Source organism: Ipomoea triloba, chromosome 4 (genome assembly GCF_003576645.1).
Source record: "Ipomoea triloba cultivar NCNSP0323 chromosome 4, ASM357664v1".
NCBI classification, from domain to species: Eukaryota; Viridiplantae; Streptophyta; class Magnoliopsida; order Solanales; family Convolvulaceae; genus Ipomoea; species Ipomoea triloba.
In genome coordinates this window covers 13,861,844-13,884,519 of record NC_044919.1, presented here as the reverse complement: position 1 = coordinate 13,884,519, position 22,676 = coordinate 13,861,844, and the positions used below count along the sequence as shown (strand labels likewise).

General features: G+C 36.0%; 2 protein-coding genes across 2 annotated transcripts; one reads left to right on the top strand and one right to left on the bottom strand.

The window, feature by feature from the left end:
• Positions 1 to 218: 218 nt before the first annotated feature.
• On the bottom strand, positions 219 to 2,497 carry LOC116015848 (F-box/FBD/LRR-repeat protein At1g13570-like). Its single transcript, XM_031256016.1, has 5 exons — positions 2,410 to 2,497; positions 1,239 to 1,914; positions 1,073 to 1,205; positions 825 to 989; positions 219 to 736 (listed from the first exon to the last, which is right to left on the bottom strand). The coding sequence occupies exons 2-5, from the start codon at positions 1,910 to 1,912 to the stop codon at positions 458 to 460; spliced, it is 1,251 nt and encodes a 416-aa protein (XP_031111876.1). The 5' UTR covers positions 1,913 to 1,914; positions 2,410 to 2,497; the 3' UTR covers positions 219 to 457.
• A 12,913-nt stretch (positions 2,498 to 15,410) lies between these two features.
• On the top strand, positions 15,411 to 19,954 carry LOC116015172 (aldose 1-epimerase-like). Its single transcript, XM_031255198.1, has 6 exons — positions 15,411 to 15,610; positions 15,910 to 15,959; positions 17,015 to 17,141; positions 17,813 to 17,908; positions 18,180 to 18,655; positions 19,616 to 19,954. The coding sequence occupies exons 1-6, from the start codon at positions 15,451 to 15,453 to the stop codon at positions 19,793 to 19,795; spliced, it is 1,089 nt and encodes a 362-aa protein (XP_031111058.1). The 5' UTR covers positions 15,411 to 15,450; the 3' UTR covers positions 19,796 to 19,954.
• The last annotated feature ends 2,722 nt before the right edge of the window (positions 19,955 to 22,676 follow it).

Genomic DNA, 22,676 nt, shown 5'->3' with positions numbered 1-22,676 from the left:
TCGGTAGCAACCGTGTGAATTATGCCCAAAGTAGATAAATCCCTTGTGCGCACCAACATTTGGCCCTGTCTACTAAGTCATGAGTCACCGTGATTTACATCCTCCTAAATGCTCTGACGGGCCGGGGTGTGAGGGGTCATTCTGATTGGAGATTCAACTTGGGAGAGGGTTTGGCTTTCTCAACAATTGTGCGCAACAACATACAAACCTTTAAACCATTACACCAAGAAAGATCACATTTTTGTGCAATGAGCATTAGAGAAACCATTCAAAACTAATCAAACAAAACATCAAAAAGCTGTGATAGCTAGCTAAGTTGCTAGCAACTTGCTCAAATAAGTCAAAGACAAAAACTTGATCCTACTGTGGACCTATAAATAACAAGTCTCTTCTGCTCATTGAAACTAGATTTCAAATTGAGAAACCAAAAACTTTTAACTTGATTTTAGTCACAACTTCAGAACACGATGTGTGCTTTCGTCGACACTCTAGGGAATAGCAACAACTTTTTCAAAATATCTGGGATGTTCCATGGGTTTACTTTACTATCCACAAAAGTAATCCTTTCTAATGACGGGCAGCATGCAAGTATGAGCTTTACGAAAAGCATTTGAGCACTTGACCCCTGGAAATATTTGATCCTCAAGGTCTGCAAACTGTTAATATGTTCGTTTATACAGATATGTTCTTGCAAATACTGTAAAGCAGGGCTTTTGTCAGCAGTCACTGCTGAGACCTGTAAAACAAAATTTGAAATAAGTTAAACCTCGACTTTAAGAGAAGGGTAGAAAGAAATAAATGTAAATAGAGGACTAGTTTATGACCTTCACCCGAATTTCAAGGTTATTCAGCCTCGGAGAGCTATGAAGCAAGCAAAGAATGCAAGAGATATGATCCAGATCGGTGAAGTTAATTCCAAACAATAAAAGATCCCTCAAGTTGTTAACTTTAACTGGAAGTGCACTCGTAACAGAGTCTGCAGCCAAACACTTACCACCACAGAGGAAAATTATAGCACAGCCTAAATATATCATTTGGGAAACAAAAATGGAAAATCTTAAAAGAAATGCACCTTGAGATGGTGTCCATCCAGAGTTATCTTTGAAATTTGAGACCAGTGCTCAAAAAGGCTTGTTAAATTGATCCGCTCATTAGGGTCAAAAGATTCAACTCTCATTGCCAAAAGAAGATGCGCACGCGTGATACTTTTGCAGTTCATAAAAACAACTTAGTTTAACCCCATGATTCTCCTTAAGTACCAACTTGAGAAGTGATTGTACACAGCCATCAAATTCAAGTGACCTATACCAGTGCACTTAGTTAAGCTCAAATGCTGTAGCTTTGAGGCAGTAAAAATAGAAGCAGAAACCTCTGGGGAGAAGGCAACTTGATTCAAAGAAAGTTTCTTAAGACTATGAAAGCTTCCGGTAGCACCACAGGGTCGTTTGAAGATGCAGTTAGACAGACGCAGATGTGTAAGTTCTTGACACAAGAATACATAAGAGGGGAGTGCATAGAGGCCATGACTGGAATTATCCAATGTTAGTTTCCTCAGTCCATTTCGTGACAAGTAAAGAATCCATCTATCGACATATGGGTAATGAGTCATGTCCACATATGAAAGCTTAACTTCAAAAGTTAGAATGGGACCGATGTGCTGTAAGAGAATTCCATTGACAGTGTCAATAAAATCATCGCTGGTAGAGTTTGCCAGATCTCCAAACATACTTTTGGGTTCAAGTACAAGATTTGGGTGATTAGCCCATATGTATCTCCATTTTCTAGACAGAATACTTGTTCTTGCTGCATCTCGAACAGGCAAGTGATCTAGGATGCAGTTTAAAACATCCCCTGGCAAGTTAAAAATGTTATCTTCCATTGCCCTCCGTTTGCTATTTCTTGAGAATTCCATTTCTAATAAAAGGAGAACCAGCATTAGAAAAATATAGTTTACAATGTTTGTTTTAGTATCCTTTTAATCGCCAAATTTCCATCTCTTATACCTATATCCTTCTATAATACTTAACCTTGAAAAAGGTAACCATTTGATAACATAATAATGATAGTGACACTTAAATTTGCAAACTATCCTATCTAATGAAAAGATCCAGAAAGCAACATGAAAACCCTAACTATTCACTAATCAAGCTCAAAGCAAATATATACAGAAAAAGTAAAAAATTAGCGAATTGAACTTATATCACTAGCTTGTACATGATAGAACATTAACAAGAATCGGATTATAGGCTCAGAGTAAGAGTATTACTCTTGAGTTTTAGGCTCAAAGGCAATGTAATGGAAGAAATGTAGCAAACAAAGTTCCGTCTGGAAGTTCAAACTCAGGTAAAGTAAAAAACTGAAAATTTTTAGTAAATAAACACAAGAACAACTAAATACAGATAATGCTACCTAGAAACACCTGAACGGAGACGGTCGGATCTGCTGACGGAGAACAATGCAACTCCGATTCGTCGGGATGACAGCCTTCTATGTAACCAGTAACCCCTAATCGTGTAGTCCTATCTATGTACTCCGTATATATATATTTTTGAACAAATGTACGCGGTATATATTAAAAAAGGAGTTACTTTGAAGAGGACCACTATATTGATTTTTCAAAATTAGTTCCCTACATTTAATTTTGACAATTTAGATTTCTTGAGTTTCAAATTTTTTTCAATATTGATCCTTTCATCAAAATTTGGTTAAGTTGATGTCAAATGAAGGGGTAAAATTATTACTCGTATTCTCCTGTCCTATACGCTGTATATATTAATATAATCTCAGTCGAAGTCTCGACTTCGACTGAGATTATATTGATATATAGCGTATAAGATAGAAGAAATACTAGTGATAACTAAATAGGTGAACGGACAATTTACCCCTTCATTCGACTTCAACTTAACCAAAATTTGACGAAAGGATCAACATTGGAAAGAATTTGAAAGTCAAGGGACCTAAATTGTCCAAATTAAAAATTGGGGACTAATTTTGAAAAATTAACATAGTCGGAGGACCATTGCTGGAATTAACTCTTTAAAAAAGTGATTTTTTTCTTGCTGATCCAACGGAAAAATTTTAGTTTTGAAATTTGAAATCCATTTTCTTTTACAATTTCTTCTAATTAATTAAAATTTTGATATAATAAATAGACTAAATTTTATTACGTAAATTGCGTAAACAATGATCAAATAAATATGGATAGAATATTATAATCTTTTTTATATTTTATTATGTAAATTTCATAAAAAGTTATATGTATATATTTCTATTCATATGCGGCATGTTGGTCGGGTGCGGTCGTGCGGCCTTATCTTTAACGTCCAATTCGTCTAATCTAATGGTGGCAATTGCAGTTCGCGCGGGTTAAGTGGAATACATTTTGGTAATTAAGTATCTATATTACGTGAATTGAAATGGTGCATTTTAGTACATTGTGTGGTGCGTCTTAATACATGTTGTGGTACGTTTTATTACGTATATTGATGAATTTTAAGTGAATAGGTGCATTTGGTTATAGTGTGGAATGGTGTGTTTTATCGGTCCTCTGATGCATTTTAGTACGTAGAATGGTGTGTTTTGTAACATATATATATTGCGCGTTGATTTGATGACTTGATATAATCTAATGGCTGAAAAAAGACCGTACGGCCACACCTAATGACCAGGCCACACATGAACACCCATATATATATATATATATATATACGGAAGGGTTCAGGTGCGGGGAAGGATTCCCGTGCAGTTGTGCGGTTAGCCGGTTATGCACCTTAAGCATTATAATGGCGCACTTTAAGTATACAAATCACGCACCTTAAGCACACAAACAAAGCACCTTAAAAACACAAACCATGCGCACCTAAAGCTTTAGGTCGATGCACCGTAAATACACAAACCACGCACCTTAAGTACATAACCATGCACCTAAAGTTTTAAAATGGCGCACCTTCAGTTTCAACAACCCATGCACCTTAAGGATACAAATCATGCACCTTAAGGAGGAAAACAACGCACATTAAGAAGGAAAACCATGCACCTTAAAACATATTATATAATTTTTTGAGTAATTGATTTGGTACTACTACAAAAATGAATCTCTAATGAATTGATTTGGTACTACTACAAAAATGAACATAAAAAACATGACTTTTCGTTACACTTCTTAATAAAATTATAGTGTAAAATTTTAAAAAAAATGTGGTGGCAAAACAAAAATCGCTACTACTTCCTGCGAAACACTCTGGAAGAAGGTGTCGCGGAAAGTAAAACTAATTCAAAAAAAATGTAACATACTTTCCACGACACTTTTCTGGGAGAAAATATTTCGGAAAGTTAAAATAAAATATTATTTTAACTTTCCACTACACTTTCTCCCGAGGTAAAGTCAACCCTAAATTCAAGTTCTCTCCGAAGAAACCTGTAAGGTGCGTGAAATGTGACTAAAAACACACCAATCAAATGGAGCGGTCTGGTCACATGTTATTTTACTTGCACCCAATATTTTCACAATACTAGACAACAGGCTTATGAGTCCCGTCGATGAGGCTCATAAGCCTGTTGCCTAGTACCATGAAGGTAATAGGCAACGGTCACGGTTCTAAGCAACGGGTTACCTAGTACTGTGAAGGACCGTTGCCTAGTACCACGAACACACACACACACACACATATATATATATATATATGATGGGGCCATGAGACCCTGGGGCCCATTTTATTAGATAAGTCTTGGCCCAAATGGGGGTGGTGAAAGAGGTTAAAGAGATTGGCACATACCTTGTTAGGCTAAAAGGGCACGGTGGTCCAAATAGGCATGGAAGGAGGGTGGCGGCTGGCATGGAAGGAGGGGTTCAAGGCAGGGAGGAGAAGTGCAAGCTAGAAGGCGGGACGGTGCAAAAGGGAGTCGAAGGGAGAGGCGGGGCACTAGCCATCGCAGCCGCGCCATGGGGGCGCTAGTAGACACGGTCGCCGCCCAAGGCCTAGGCGCCCTATGTAGGCCGATTGTGCCCCCTGGTGCCCCAACGACGTGGCTAGTTACCTCGGATTGCAGCTGGTTGCGCTTCTACCTGGGGCGACCAGATGCTTGTGGGCACGGCAGGGCGCACGTCGCACCCCTCGGGTACAACTGCCTGTCGCGTCCGGCTCGTGCGTGTCTACTTTAATTTGCCGTGTTCTTCCCGGGGTTGGCGGAAGGTCTTGGGTACGTGACGCCTAGTGGATAGATGGGGAGTTGAGACAATTGCACGACAGGACAATGTGGGACACGTGTTTGGTCGGGGTTGACACCGTCTGGATGTCGTACACGTGGAGGGTGCAGGAAGTTCCTCTAGTAATATAAAAAGGGGGAGGGGGTGGTCCATGTAAAGACATTACTCAAGACACAATATCTTCCCTTAATTAGTCAGGTGGTCTGGGTCTTCTACTCCCTAGTCCCTACTAGTGTGCTTGGGTTCAAATCCGGGTGGTAACATAGTTAAGCTATTTTATTATATTTATATATTAGTCATTCAATTATTTATTTATTTATTATTTGGGTCGCCATTTTTTAGGTCGGTACTATTATTTGTTTCACCCTGAAAAGTCTGTTAACTTCAGCTCAGTCTAATCTTCTTTCTTATGTTGGTTTTGCTATCGATGCCGTTAGGGCGATTTTATCTACTTTTCATACATGTTCTGTTAATTTAGTACCTAGAACACATAATCGAGGGGCTCACCGCACTGGCTGCGTTGGCCTTCGCTCAGGATGCTTCATTGTACTGGGATTCTATCCCACCTGAATCTATTTCTGATTTGATTTAATCCACGTTGTTTGGTTTTCAAAAAAAAAATATTTTATGTCTGGTTTATGGTGGACCATGTCCCGATAAAATCATCATTGGCACCGTCTGTGTGGAACACTACGAAAAGCATATGTTCCTAGTCTCTATCAATTCCATTCAAGCCTAAGTACCCCAAAATGTCAGGATCTTAAAATGGATATTCCCTGAACCCCCGTGGAGCCGATAAGGGTGTGCAGAATATGAGAAGGCGGGTCCCACCCCCTTTCAGAATTGGGAGTGCTCTAGCCGGTATCGCCCATAAAGGGGCTGGTAAGGGAGCCAGGAAAGGCCACTCTACCCCGTCGGAGGTGGAAGTTGCCCCTACGTATAACGGGGTCGCCAACATCATAGGCGGGCCCTCAAGGCGAAACTCCACAGCCTTATTCTCGGGTAACTCAGGCATGAAGCAAGGCTCGGCCCAAGTCGAGCATAGCGTGGAAGGCAAGAGAGCTCCCCCAGCCCCCCAAGATCGAGGACCTGGATGGGCTATAGGAAATAAAGTCATTGATAAGTCTCCCTAACTTGCCAACGAATTTGAAGGAGAAAACACATATTGCACCCCGATAACATAGAAATCCCACAGCAGGTACGTAGGTCACTCTCTAAAAAAAAGCTACCCCTTCCGATAGATGGGCAAGGAAGATAGATGTTAGAATCACATAATTATTCTAGTGGAAGGAACGAGGTAACCTCGCGGAAATGCCTAAGATCATGGTAACCCCGCCTTTCACCCGAAGAATTATAGGGGAACTCCTTCCTTCCAATTTCGAACACCCGAGTATCAAGCAATTTGATGGTTCGGGTGACCCCTCAAGGACATATCATGGCTTATCAGGCCACTATAATGCTAATAGGGCCCTCAAAAGCAGTGATGGGAATAAACAGAACACTGGTAAAGCGTTCCTCGGTGGACACAGGGAGCAGCATAAACGTGATGTACTACGATGTATTCATGAAACTGGGTTTGCTCAAGACCAGCTTCTACCAATCAAAACTCTGCTCGCCGGATTCACCAGGGATACCATCGAAACCAAAGGGTCGATAGGGCTACTCGTGCAGTTGGGTACTCCCCCGGATATCCAAGAAGCAAAAATGAATTTCGTGGTGGTAAGAATGATGCGTGCTCATAACATAATCCTAGGTAGCCATGGTTAGTCGGCATTGGAGGGATCCTATCAATAGAACATCTATGTTTGAAATTTCATACACTCAAAGGGGTTGGGGTAGTACATGTATATATATGTGTGTGTGTGTGTGTGTGTGTGTGTGTGTGTAGATTTAAGATCAAATGAGGACACATCCTTAGGTGAGGACGTGAGGACTAATCTTGTGCATTTGTTTTTTATTTGGATGACCCAGATTTGATTTCCTAAGGTGACATGGATTGCTTTTTTTTTTTTTTTTGGTTAAAGTGGAGATAGTAGTGCCTTTTCTATTTTTTTAAGTGTGAACGCATGGGTAATCCTTGGCCAAATTAATTTCCTATTTTCTTGGATCATCACCGTTGTAGGGCTGTGCAAACGATGGAGAAAAATCGGTTAATCGACTGAACCGAGAAAGTTCAGTTAACCGTAGCTGAACCGAACATTTTTGATTCCGTTAATGATTAAAGTAATTTTAAAATTTTGGTTAACCGAATTAACCGAACGGTTAACTGAAATTTTTAAATATATATAAAAATAAATAAATATAAATACTTATGTGTAATACTAATACCATAAATCACTAATTCTTATACTTATAGTGTTGTTGCGGTATTATTTTTGTATATTTTTTTATGAATTTATTATGATATGTATTTTATTTTAATTGAATTTATTATTTTAGTTGTTATTTTTAGAATTTTAAATTTTAGTTTTAAAAAGTTCGGTTAATCGGTTAACTGAGCGATTAACCGAAAAAAATTCGATTCGGTTAATTCGGTAATACAAATTTTGGTTCGATTAACGGTTAAATGTTTAAAAATTTTGGTTAATTCGGTTCAGTTAACCGAATGAACACCCCTACACCATTTGTGATTTGGAGCCGCGATTTCTTCATCATTGATTGAGTGTTCGTCCATGCAAAACGATAAGTATTTTTTTTTATATTTTTTCACTCATTATTTTGAGTATAATATTGTCTATATTTAGATGTTGTTGTATACATACATATGTCTGTGTAGTACAGTTGTGCGTTCTGGTGTGCTGGTTGTGCAACCTGGTGTTGTGAGTTGTGCATTGTAGGCTGGTGAGTTGTGCATTAGTGCACTTAGTGTGGTGCATCGTAGGACATTGGGATGTCTATCGTAGAACTTTTTGGCGGTGTTTGAATGCACAATCAGAGAGTTACCGATTCACAACATTCAATATAGGAACTACTTCTAATAAGACTGATTTACCCCTAACTGTATATTTTTTAATATTTTAAAGGAATTTATTTTCTTAATTCGTGTGATTTATTCCTTTTAATCTTAGTAGTACATCGTCATTCTGATTTAATAGTCCATATTAGTCCTCATGTCTTCATCTAAGGATAGGTCCTCATGTGAACCAGACACATATCCATAATCAAGTGAAAACCATGCTCCAAGTGAGAGTTGTGGATAAATCTAAACCATTGATCTAGTAGATCTAACGATTGAAAATAAACAAATTTTGTAATACTCCCTCTGTCCCATTTTATCTGTCCTACTTACTATTCATTGGTCAAACCAACTCTTTCTTATTTGTTTATTTTCTTTATTATTTTTTACTTATTTTAAAATTTAATTTTTTGTGTTTAATAGTACTTTTAATGTAGTTTCTAAATATATAAATTTTGTATATTAATACTAAACTTAATATTATGAAAAATTGTATTAAAAATAACTTCAGTCAAGCCTCGTTAACCGAACCAGACACATAAAATGGGACGGAGGGAGTACTTATGAAAATGACCCCGCTCATTTTTTTTAGTTGATTTCCCATCCTTCAGATCTTGCAGATCAATGGTTTGGATTTGCCCACAAGTTCTCACCCAATGAGTAGTTCTCATATGGTTATGATTATATATATATATATATATATATATATATATATATATATATATATATATATAAGTATTGGGTCATATGAGAACAAGTTTTTAGAAGAAAACTAAGAACTAATCTTAACTTTACATATGAAAAAATTGGATGTACCAGATTTGATTTTAAAAAAATGTGGTGTCATTTTTATAATTATTACCAAAAACTATTCAAACTTAGACACTAATATCTGTAGTTTTTTGAATTTTTCAGGTTTACAATTTAGTACTAATATTTGCACATTTAAATACATCCTCGCGTGAATGGTTGTATCATCCGGATTGCTGAAAGGTTCTCATGCAGGTTTTGCATTGGATGCTTGTAAGGCGTCCATGGCATCTTTTACTTATTGTCATATTAGTTGGATTCCTAGATCAACAAACACTATTGCTCATACTCTAGCCTCTTTTGCTGTTATGCAATATGAGACTATGTACTGGGACGTAGTCCCTCCTGACTTTGTTTCTACGCTTTTGCATTAATATACCTGCTTATTTGGTTTTCAAAAAAAATATACAAAATATACAGAATACTACTACAATACTACAAAAGATGAAGAGATATTATCATAATATAATAGTTATAGACGCATATTTATTCGTAAGAATTTGAAATTATTTAATATAGTATGAGTTTTTGACTCTGATAGCGTATGAATCGTAGTGTATGATATCTGCCCAACGCCCGGGCAGGACACAACATAACCGCGGCAGCAGAGAGGGTTTGCGGCGACCGATCGGAGAGGCAGTTCCGGCTACATCTCAGCTCCAGACCAAAGACCTTTCTGTGCTCTCCGCGAGCGGATATGGGTTAGATCTAGGCCTTGTCAAGCTGAAATCCGGAGCTTGTGCTCTGGCGAGAAAGGCATGCAGATTCCGGTGATCCAGTTTCAGACCAAAGCTCTCCCAGTTTCCTTTCTTCAAGCTGAAATGGGTTAGATTTGGAGTTGTGGTGTTCTACCAGCTTTTTGGTTCCCATTGAAGTAAGAGTTCCACTCTCAGTGCTCATTAGTCCTGCTGTGATTATGTTGGGGATGTGGGTTCAAGCTAATGAGTGGGTTGTTGATGGGTCTTCTGTTTCGATGTGTATTTCTTTACCAAATTAATTCCTTGTTCTTGTTTTTCCTCTTGTTCTTGTAACAAGCATCTCCTTCTTGTTCTTGTAACAAGCTTTTCCTTCTTGTTCTTGTAACAAGTCATTCCTTCTTGTTCTGTTCAACATTGTAGTCTTGATCTTGTCTGCTCAGGAACCTTAGGGTCTGCATCAATGAGTTTTATTTCTTGGAATTGTCGGGGTCTGGGTAACCCAGCTACGGTTCAGATGCTACTGGACATTGTCCATTCGAAAAGGCCAATAGTTTTATTTATCATGGAAACGAAGTTAAGCACTGTCAAAATGGATAAAATCAGAGTCACTCTAGGATATGACAATTTGTTCACTGTGGACCCTGTTGGTCTTGGCGGGGGTCTAGCATTATTCTGGAAAAAAGAAACACATCTGACAATAACAGGGTTTTCTAGGAATCATATTGACACAGCCATTAAGTTGGAGAATTCACCTATACTCTGGAGGTACACAGGCTACTATGGCTGCCCAGAGAGAAACAAGAGGAAGTCATCTTGGGATTTAATCAAGCATCTATCTATTCAAAATACTCTACCTTGGATCTTAATGGGTGACTTCAACGACCTTCTACACCCAAGTGAAAAAATTGGCAGAGTTCAACACCCCAACTGGCTCATTCAAGGCTTTCGGGAAGCAGTAGAGGTTAGTGGGCTGAGAAACTTTGAATTTAAGGGCTCTCAATTTACTTGGGAAAAAGGCAGAGGTACTCTGAACTGGGTTCGTGAAAAATTAGACAGAATACTAGTTAACGATCAGTGGCTTGAATTCTTTGGTGAAGCTAAATGTGAGTCGTTTGAGGCCGCACTCAGTGACCATTTACCACTTGCAATTTGGCCGATTCCAACAGCTTGGGTGAGGAAAAGAAGAAAGTTTAAATTTGAAAACTGTTGGTTGAAAGAAAGTCACTGTAGAGAAATTGTTTGGCGCAGCTGGGAGATGACTGTGGGTTTTAATATGTGCTCTAGACTTGAGGTATGCAGCCAGGAAGTGTGGAGATGGGGGAAGAACTTTAATGCAAACCTCCAACCCCAAATTGACAAACTGAAAATCCAAATGGGACGGCTCAGGGAAAGAACAGACAACCGAAGCTTAAAGGAATTCTTAAAAGCTCAGAAGGATTTTATCAATCTGCTAGATCATCAAAATAAATTCTGGAAACAAAGAGCAAAAGTTTTTTGGTTCAGGGAGGGAGACAACAATACTCGTTTTTTTCATAATGCGGTTAAGCAAAGAAGAAGGAATAATGCAATCACCAGACTTCGGGATCAAAATGGGAACTGGGTCGACCAAGGCCTTGAACTAAATAACATGGTAAGAGATTATTTCACTGACCTTTTATGACATCTGTTGGAGATATTTCTCCAGTTCTAAATTGCATAAGTCCCAAGATCACTCACAGGCAGAACATGTTACTCCTTAGGAAGTTTTCTAGAGAAGAGATTAAGAAAGCTGTTTTTAACATGCATCCTGACAAGAGCCCTGGTTTTGATGGTTTTAATCCTGGATTTTTTCAAGCATATTGGGATATTATTGGGGAGAGCATTGTGCAGTTATGTAATGACTTTATTAGAACAGGAAAACTTCCCGTGGTACTCAACATAACTCAGATTGTTTTGATTCCTAAAAAATCTTGCCCTGAAACTATGGCTGATCTAAAACCAATTGCTCTGTGTACTGTAACTTATAAAATTCTTGCAAAAGCACTTGCTAACAGACTAAAGGAATTGCTAAATGATATCATATCCACCAGCCAAAGTGCTTTCGTGCCAGGGAGATTGATTACTGACAATATTATGGTTGCATATGAAATGCAACACTTCCTGAAAAGGAAAACTCAGGGAAGAGATGGGTATGTGGCACTGAAATTGGACATAAGCAAAGCATACGATAGATTGGAATGGTCATTATTGCGTGAAATCTTACTAAAGTTGGGTTTTGCAGAAAGATGGGTTGGTCTTATTATGGAATGTGTTACTACAGTAGAGTATTCTGTGTTGAACAAAGGAGATGAAATAGGTCCTATCAAACCACGAAGAGGCCTTAGACAAGGTGATCCTATTTCCCCTTATCTCTTTATCATTGTAGCTGAAGGACTTAGTGCTATGATTCAAAAGTATGAGCAGGATGGTAAATTGCATGGTATTAAAGTGGCTAGAAATGCACCCTCGATCAGTCATCTGTTCTTTGCAGATGATAGTTATATATTCTTTAAAGCCAACCCCCAAGAGGCCACTAGTGTTAATCATCTCCTAAGGACTTATGCAAAGGCATCCGGACAATGCATCAATCTTTAGAAGTCCTCCTTGTGTTTCAGTCGCAATGTGGATGAAAGGATGAGAGTGACAGTGGGGGAAATCATGGGAATAAGGAGGGATGGAGGTCAAGGAAACTACTTGGGGCTGCCTATGATCATTGGAAAAAATAGAAAAGAAATTATGAGTTTTATAAAAACAAGAATTATCAACCGCATTCAAGGGTGGAATCACAGATTCCTTTCAAGAGCAGGTAGGGAAATTTTGTTAAAAACTGTTGTTCAAGTACTTCCTTCGTATGCAATGGGGGTATTCCTATTACCCAAAGGTTTAATAAAGGATATTGAGTCTGTTATGAACTCATACTGGTGGAAAGGTGGAGGAAATACTAACAGAGGGATTTATTGCAAGTCTTGGAATTACTTATGTCTACCCAAAAAATGGGGAGGAATGGGCTTCCGAAAACTACATGATTTTAATTTGGCTCTCCTATGCAAACAATCGTGGAGATTGATCCAGAAGCCGGATTCTCTTGTTTCAAGAATATACAAAGCTAGATACTATCCACACTCTTCCTTCCTTGAAGCTAAAAGAGGATCTAACCCCTCTTATATTTGGAGTAGCTTGATTGAAACACAAGACGTCATCCGCAAACATTCCAGATGGAGGGTAGGCAATGGTGACCAAATTCACATATGGAAAGACAAATGGCTACCAGACAAGAGCAACTTCCATGTTACTACATATCCTTTCCCTATGCTAGAAGATGCAGTAGCTGCTGATTTGATGAATCCTGATAAACTCAGTTGGGATGAAGAAATAATAAGGAATATCTTTAACCAAAGAGATGCAGACTCTATCCTAAAAATTCCACTTCCTAGGCAGAACACTCAAGATAAAGTAATTTGGGATCCGGAAGAAGATGGAAGCTACTCGGTCAAAAGCTGCTATAAAGCCCTCAGAGGGAACCTGAACCCGGAAGAAACTCAAGCTTGGAGTAAATTTTGGCAGCTAAAACTTCCTCCTAAGGTAAAAAAATTTTTATGGCAAGCTTGCAGCTTATGTCTTCCTACCAAAGACAACTTGAGAGTGAGGAAAGTTGATTGTGATGATCATTGTCTTTTATGTGCTAATGGACGTGAGTCCATCTTCCACCTTTTTGTTGAATGTGATTTTGTCAAAGCATGTTGGAGTTGCCTGGGCCTTCAAAATCAACAGGTTGTTGTTTCAAATTTTCATGATTGGTTACTTCATATCACTGCCAGTATGCACAATGACCAGATTTGCATTATCATTATGGTGTGTTGGAATATTTGGTCACTTAGAAACAACAAAGTTTGGCAAAACCAATCAACTGAGCCTCCAAGTACTGTTGTTAGAAGATCCCAATCATACTATTTCGACTGGAAGGATGCTTGGAAAGACAACAACACCACCCAAGACAATGCAGCAACAGATGTACACTGGAGCAAGCCTCAACCGGGTTTTCTTAAACTAAACGTAGATGCTGCTATCAACAAGCAAGGGTCATGTATGGGATTTGCTTGTGTACTTAGGAATGAATTTGGAGGATTTATTGCAGCGAAAGGAACTCAATGGAGAGGTGTATTTTCTCCTAGGGAAGCGGAGGCTGTGGCTGTGAGAGAGGCATTTAGTTGGCTAAAAAGTCACAATTTTGACAAAGTTCAAATTGAAACTAATTCCCTCCAAGTTGTTCAAGGCATCCATGCTTGCAAAGGGGACTCTTCTTTTCACTTGATTCTTAGAGATATTAAAAACCTTATGAGTTCTTTCACTCATGTGTTTTTATCTTTCACTAAACGATCTGCGAATCAGGCAGCTCACAAGTTAGCTAGGCAGTCTGTTTCTATAGCTGATCAATTGGAGTGGTTCACACACCCTCCTCCTATCATTTGTAATGTTTTAGCTTCTGATATTATTGAATGAATCTTTGTTTTTTCAAAAAAAAAAAAAAAAGAGACACAACATAACCCTAGTAATGTCGTGTTGGCACACTATTGGTTGAAATAACAAGACATTTTCAGAAGACTTTATAGTCGTCGGTATTTTTTTGGCATTTTTGCAAAGCTAGTCTTCGGTATTTAGTGATCCATAATAGGTTGGAATAGTAACACGACATTCTCAGACGACTTTATAGTCGTCAGTATTGCTGATCCATAATTATATTATATAATAATATATATATTCCAGATCATTTTGCAAGTAGCAGCCGCCATATTTTGTATTTTTCCTATAATCCTGATTTCCCATTCATGATTCAACTATATCTTTTAACTCTAGAAAAAATTTTATTTTTCTCCCTCAAGTATGATACATGTATCAAATTTGATCATTGACTATTAATATTTTTAAGGAAAAAGTATCAAATAGGCCACTAAACTTATCGCTTTTGTGCAATTGGGCCATTGAACTTAAAAAGTGTGCAATTCAACCATCAAACAAGCAAAATTTGTGCAATTAGACCATTTTTACAAAATTTTTCTGATAAAATCCAATTATATTACTAACATATATGTATTAAGAGTGGCATTTTCTTCTATCATACTAGTTGAGAGTCAATATTGAAATGTTTTTAACTCAAATTGAATTAAAAAATTTTGTAAAAATGGTCCAATTGCACAAATTTTGCTTGTTTGATGGTTGAATTACACACTTTTACCGATAAGTTCAGTGGTCTATTTGATACTTTTTCCTATTTTTAAATTAAGTAGATGACTATATAATTTGTATCACATTTGGTCCTTAACTATTAATATTTTTAAATTAGGTGCATAATTTTGTAATTTGTATTACATTTAGTCCTATCGTCCAATTTTCCAACCAACTATTGCTGGAATTTGAACGAAAAAAATAATTTTGCTGGCAATAGTTAGTAAAAAATACTCTTTTAATTATAACATACTATTTTTATTTATTGAAATTTTGACAATAGTTAACTGAAAACTTGACTAGAAAATTGGACGGCAATTATTGGACCAAAAGTGAGACTTTTCATTCGTGAGACCTACGAATGGGACATATTTGTATTTTCTAATGTAGCCATACTTGACCAACAAACGGCAAAAACGGACATAATGCAGTCAGTATTGCGTATAAGAAGGTCTTATAGTTCAGAACTTTAAATAGATCAGCTGGTTGAAGTGTTATGTATATTTTATTTAGGCCAACATCTTAAACCAGCTAGAAACATGTCCAATATTTCTGCTCCATTGTTCTTGTGCTTCTTAACTTTTGCACTTGTGAGTGGGCAGGATAACAAGTTCTACGTGATCAAGAAAGGAGATTTCTCCGTCAAGCTCACCAACTATGGCGCTAGAGTGGCATCACTCATCCTTCCTGACAAGAACGGTACGTAATACAATCATCTTTTTCCACTTCAATTTATCCATGTATACGCGATTTCTAATCTTCAGGAAAGAAATCTGTTAGGATCAAAGGCTTACCGTTATGCTAAAAATTATATCCCGTAGTAAAAGTGTAACTTTTTTTTTTTTTTTCACACTGCTACATTTTTAAATCACAAGGTATTGAACTTAATCCTTTTAAACTTCGTCCAACAATCCCCTAATCAATTAATGTTGGACTTGACCATTCACTGTACCGGACTTTAGCTAACAAAATCTTACCATTTTATTGACAATTTTTAGGGAAGCTGACAGATATTGTTCTTGGGTACGACACGGTCATGGAGTACGAGGTAATAATAAAAGTTTCAATAAAGGTTTTTGTCGACCAACAATTTGGAGTTCAACAGTACATTTCGTGTGTATGTTTGATATCGCACGATGAAATCAAGGAATGGATAATATTAATAAATAATATTGAAAATTCTATCATTCGAATTTCATTTGCTAGCTGTCTCTTTCTCCAGGCCCGCTGTTTATGTCAAATATTCCATGCATTGCTAATTTTAAATTTTTAAATTAATTAATGCTATCTGTGATTCAAGTTAACCACCCATGATTTTTTTAACTATCAAATTTTAACCACACATGGTCCTTCTTCTAGGGGACCGCAAGTAGTTAAATTTTGAAAGTTAAAGAATTAAGGTAGTAAACTTGGACCACAAATGATAATAATTTGAAAGTCGACACGACTGGTCAATTTGAAAGTTTAAGACTAAATATGATAAAATCACTCTACTCGAAGGACCCCATATAGCATTAACTCTATATTTTATGTTCATGTTGATTGGATGATAAATCCCATACATACACGTTTCAATAAACAATAAATTGCAAAATCTCCTATTAGCTAGAGGATCCATGAGACGAGTCCGATTTTTTATAAATATTATTTTATTTGTAAGAATTTTTCAATTCTACTTTCTCTCCTAAGTAACATTCAATCATTTAATCTTCAATTATTATTACAATTTTAAGTAACTTCTCAACCCTTAAATATTACATTTAATTTTTCTTCAAAGATATTACAATTTTCATAAAAAAGTAACAAACAATTTGTATTATATTTTCATCTTTACTCAACCAGTCCATGGATAAGGATCCATGAAACTGTCACACATTTAATCAAAAATTCGTTTAAACTAATTTTAGACGTCCACGATAGTCACACACTATTTTTGTATATATTGGAAATTGGAAGGAAAGATCAAATATAGGTGTTATACAATAAAAAGAAAATTATTTGCTTTCAGTTATTATTGCACATACAAAAAGATTCAAATTTAAAAATTATAAAAATTTTCGTTAAAAGAAAATTATTTTTAAAAAAATTATGAATACGGTGCAGCAAGATGATGAACCAAATTTTGGGGCTATTGTCGGAAGGGTGGCCAACAGGATCGGTGGGGCTCAGTTCACTCTGAATGGAATTCGCTACAAGCTTAATGCTAACGATGGAAACAACACACTTCATGGTAAATAGCTAAGCTCGCTCTTACCATCTTCATTTGTACTGTAACTACGTTTTCTTTGAACTCTCGACCTCTCTTAAAGAATGATGCTGCATGACTACTTATAGCAATCAAGTTAGTTAGCCCGAAATTTAAATATGTCAATTGAGTTCATTTTTTTGAATACTATTAACTCTATTGCAATGTAATATCTGTCAATATATAAAGTTAATATTCTCACTAAGTTCAAACCTATAACCTCCCATTTAAAAGATTCACAGAGGTATTATTAAGTTATAAGCTATTTGGCTGTTGACTCCATTATTACATATTCTTTGCCTTAATTCATGTACAAAGATTTTTCTTTGGATTAGACTTTTCGTTGACTATATTAATTATAGTCAACCAAAAGTCTCATCCATTGACTTTTCGTTGAGTATAATTTGTTCTTTTACATTTATAACCTTTCTCGACTTAGTTCAATTACTAAAAAGTAATTATGTCTTAACACAGATTTTGGGTGACAATTCACAGTAATCTACTTAATATTATATATATATATATATATATATGCATTTTGATGAGAACTTTTAAAACTTTAATAACAGTACAATCCTTTTGAAAGTAGATTGAGTTTCGAGCCAATAATATTTTTTGTAAGATTTTGAACTCGTGTTGTTCTATATATGATATAGGTGGCAAAAAAGGATTTAGTAGGGTTACTTGGAAGGTTAAGAAGCACGAGGAAAGTTACATCACCTTCACTTACTATAGTCGCGATGGTGACCAAGGTAATAAATTTTATTTAATTTACTATTTTACGTACTGTCTTATGAGAATTTGACTTTCTCTGAGGATGAAACGTACAATTTTTCAATATATATACACATATAAATACATGATCTGTATGAGTATACTCAAGTTGAATGCAAGTAAAGCTTTGCACAATGTGCATTTAGGAAACATTTTTCTCATATTATCTTTAATTATATAAAAAGTTTATTTAGTTGATGACTAAATTAGTGTTTAAAAAACCTTAATCACCCTGGGACTTTAATGTAGGATTCCCCGGAGACGTAATCGCCTACGTAACATATACGATAAAGGAAAACCCATACAAGCTGATAGTGAAAATGAATGCAAAAGCTCTAAACAAGCCCACTCCAGTGAACCTGGCTCAACACAACTACTGGAACCTCGGAGGCCACGACAGCGGCGATATATTATCGGAAAAGCTTCAGATATTCGCATCCCATATCACCCCTGTCGACTCCAACCTCATTCCCACAGGCCAAATCCTGCCCATCAACAACACGGCTTTCGATTTTCTCCAACCGCGCCAAGTTGGGACCCAACTGGCTAAACTTCCCAAGGGGTCGGGTGGGTTCGACATCAACTACGCTGTTGACGGCTACGATGATGTCGGGGCGAGGAAGAAGAAGACGGTGGCGGAGGTGTACGATGAGAGGACCGGGATTGGGATGGAGATTAAGGCAACCGCGCCCGGGGTGCAGTTGTATACGGCTAACCACTTGCAGGTAAGGCTGTGAATGAATCGAACATAAATGAACATGCACTAAGACTCTTAACAAACTGAACATAAACAAATTATGGAGGTTATTTGTGTTCTTGTTAAGGATTTTTAGTGTTTTGTTTGTTAAGATTTTAAAATTCTGTTCCATTTGTTAAGGGTTCACTAGTGTTAGTTAACGTTCGCGAACGTGCTCACTAAAAAATATTGAAGTCAAATATATATATATATATAGAGGATAGGGTTTCAATGAGACCATTTGCTTAGTAAGATCGTGAGATCACATTTTGTGCATTCATGTAATACTTTTTAATGGTCTAGATTGATTGACACAGATACTTCGTTCGTACACATTTAATCACCGTTCACACACACTTCAACTTGTAATCTTAATCAATCTAGACCATTAAAAAATTTTGAGAACAAATCTTGTACATCAATCAACGTTCGCACACATTTAATCACCGTTTGCACACATTTAATCACCGTCCGCACACACTTAATCATCGTTCGCACACATTTTATTACTGTTCGCACACACTTCAACTTAGCATGCATCTTAAATCAATCTAGACCATTAAATTATTAAATGGATGCACAAGATCTGATCTTACGATCTTACCTAAACAAGAGATCTCATATGATCCTAACTCTATATATATATTTATATATATATATAGGCTTAAGTGCTTGTTTATAAGCATGTTCATGAATATTATTAAATGAGTTTGTTCGCGAATATTATTAAAGAACTACTACATGAGCTAGCTTGTTAATGAACATTATTGAACGAATACAAACGAGTTTGTTCAAGAGTTTTTAGTAAACGAGCCTGCAAATGTTCAAACTATATTTGTTTATCAATCGAGCTCTAAAATTTGTTCATTTGTATTCGTCTACCTTAATAAACGAACACTTATCAAATACAACTTGAGTAATTTGTTCTGATCGCTGACCTTATTTACAGAATATGAAGGGGAAAGGAGGCGCTGTGTATCAGTCGCATGCGGCATTGTGTTTGGAGACTCAGGGATTCCCAGATGCGGTGAATCACCCCAACTTCCCCTCCACCATTGTTACTCCACAACGGCCCTACAATCATACGTTGCACATTACTTTCAAAGTCCACAAGTTTAAGGCTGTTTAATTCAAAGTATCTCACTGTCTACCACTTTGATCCAAGAGCTCCTATATATGTTTTATTTCATTCCCACGTGTTGTTTGCTCTCATATTAAAAACATAAATAAATAATTACAATTTTATGTTATGTGCTTGCAAGTTGCAATCTGAGTTTATGTTCTCATACTCATTGGCCTCGATGGGTAAATGATTTCTAAATGTTCAAATCCCTCAAATAATTAATATAGGACCCCTTCTCGTTTTATCAATTTTTTAAATGTTTAAAGAAAAATATCAAATTCTTTTAATATTATCGTCACTTCTCTTGTCAAAATGTAGGATCCCTTCTCCTCATTTTATCAATTTTTTTAGTTTAACCCACGTAGTTCTATTTAATTTTTAATTTAATGTGTATGCTTATGAAAAATAGTCAAAATAATATTTTGAATTAAATTTTATTTAATATTTTATTTTTATTCTTAAAAAAATTAGTAGAAGATTTTTTTTTTATATGTAGTTATTAGTAATTAATAAATTAATTATTTTCGTAAAAATAAATTCATGTCGTTAAAAATCATTTTACATGTTATTAGTTAGAGTTCTTCTCGTGTTAAAAAAAGAAGATGACGAATACAAGGGCCGGGGAATCCAAGCAATTCTCAAGAATAGAAAATACTTATTCTCTATAAATTCTCTCAATATATTTTCTCTATATTTTTTTCATATACTTATTATTTAACGGTTGTGTTGATCAGTCATAGATGTCTAAGAGTAATAAAATCAATATTTCGTAGTAGTATGTGGAGATCGATACGAAAAGTTATGTACCTCTATTGATTCGATGGCAGCGACAGTAACGGAGGCAAAGCGGACCACCGACAACTCGACAAGCACATTCGTACGTAGCTAGCTAGGCAAGATGGAAATCTGCCGAATTCAAATTAGTTTGCCGAATGTTTGCACTTAAATCTTGTTATAGAAGCAACTATAACACTCTCACATGGATGATGGGAGTGGGTTCGAGCCTCAGTGGATGCAACTGTTGACTCTTTGAGTTTCATTAGGTTGAAAAAGTAGTTATGAACAAATACTACATTGTACCAGAATCAGTAGTACTCAAAAAAAAAAATCTTGTTATAGAAGCATATGTGGACACATATACATCTATGGAAATCTTTGGCTGCATGGTTATATGCTAAGACCAAAGTACACTAAATATCAAAGGGGAACTACCAATCTCGAATTCATAAAAAAAAAATAAACATTTACTGAGACAATAAAAGAGTGGTACGACAGAAAATATTCTGGGCAAAATTCCTCCAGCAACAATTCTTCATTTGATGAATCGATGATGACAATTTTGATGAGACCGGAATGCAACAAATAAATGATCCATTAAAAGTCTCGAGTGGCCCGGTAACAAGATCTAAGTCAAGAAAGATTCAAGAGGCTTTTAACACTTTTGTGCAAACAGATTGGAGTCCAACATCTTTTTGTGAAGAAGAAGATCAATCTGGAAAAATAATTCTATTCAATTGTCTTCACATAAAAACTTTTGAAGACAATTCAGACTTCAGTATCAGATCAAATTTCCCGGTGTGAAATTATTTGCAAGGTGTATTTTTTTTAGGTGGGAAACTACTTTGCAAGAATTGTATTTTTTATTTTTGGGTGGAAATTACTTTTGCAAAATGTTGTATTTTTAATTTTGGGTGGGAAATTATTTTGTATTTTAATTTTGGGTGGGAATTATTTTGTATTTTTAATTTTGGGTGGGAATTACTTTTACAAAGTTGTAATTTTTTATTTTTGGGTGGGATTAGTGACCTAGAATATTTAATATCTTATTTTCCCCTATAAATACCCCATAAACCCAATGGTTTGAGACACACCTTGTAAGAATTCAATTTGAGTGAAATTTCTCTCTTTTCTTTGCATGAGAAATGCATTGAAGTTTAGGTTGTTTGTGAGAAGCATTCAATCTTGGTAGGCTAGTTAGAAGCTAGTTTATCCCCTTATCTTGTTCTTTATATTCACACACATATCCAAAAACCCAAAAAGAATACTATTACTCATATTATATAGCTAATTTTATTTTTGTATCTTAATTCTAGTGCTAGATTCCTAATACTCTAATTCTTAGCCTTGCTTAATAATCTAAGGGTTGAGAGTATTATTTGTTAGTTTGATGAGACATTTGTAGAGTTGGGATCTCAAAATCCAAGAGTCTACAAGGTAAGATCCTCTTTTGGACACGAAAGGTTCTTGAGTGATTCCTTGAGTGAGCACTTATTGCGGGAAGCAATCTGTGTACGCATCAGTTTGGTATCAGAGCCAAGTTCCTTTTTTTTTTCTTCTTATTCTATCATTCCTATCTTTAATTTCCTTTTTTTCCTCTCTCTCTTATTCCATTATTCCTATCTGTAATTTCATATTTACTGTTGTTCCATTTCCTTTTCCCTTATATCCGTTACGTTCTTGCTTTATTCTATTATTGCTATCTTAAAGTTCATATTTACTCTTCCTTGCTACTTTAAATTTCATATCTACTATTGTGTCTATTTTTTTTATTCATTTCTGTACTTTTACACTTTATATTCATAGCTTTGATTTGGTGACCTTATAAAGGTTAGATACCATCAAGCTTCTTTTAATCTATTCTACTATTGTATTTTTAATTTAGTTGAAGTTTACTTTATTGGAGGTTTGTTAAAAAACAAAAACAAAAAAAAGAAGAAAAAAAAAACAAAACAAAACAAAAAGAGCAAAAAAAAAAAAGAAAAAGAAGAAAGGATAAGGTTGGTTTGATTTTTAGTTTGAATTGTTGAATTTATATCTAAGCATTACCTGAAATTAATTGTGCTTTGTTTCTTTCTATCACATATACTTCTTCTACTTTCTTTGTTTC

Bases quoted from the DNA above. Each gene is read 5' to 3' on its own strand.
- LOC116015848 (XM_031256016.1), bottom strand. From the start codon at position 1,912: ATGGAATTCTCAAGAAATAGCAAACGGAGGGCAATGGAAGATAACATT. The intron at 990-1,072 runs GTGCATTTCTTT...TGTGGTGGTAAG, and splicing joins TGGATGGACACCATCTCAAG to TGTTTGGCTGCAGACTCTGT. The intron at 737-824 runs GTCATAAACTAG...TTTGTTTTACAG, and splicing joins ACCTTGAAATTCGGGTGAAG to GTCTCAGCAGTGACTGCTGA.
- LOC116015172 (XM_031255198.1), top strand. From the start codon at position 15,451: ATGTCCAATATTTCTGCTCCATTGTTCTTGTGCTTCTTAACTTTTGCA. The intron at 15,611-15,909 runs GTACGTAATACA...GACAATTTTTAG, and splicing joins CATCCTTCCTGACAAGAACG to GGAAGCTGACAGATATTGTT. The intron at 15,960-17,014 runs GTAATAATAAAA...AATACGGTGCAG, and splicing joins ACACGGTCATGGAGTACGAG to CAAGATGATGAACCAAATTT.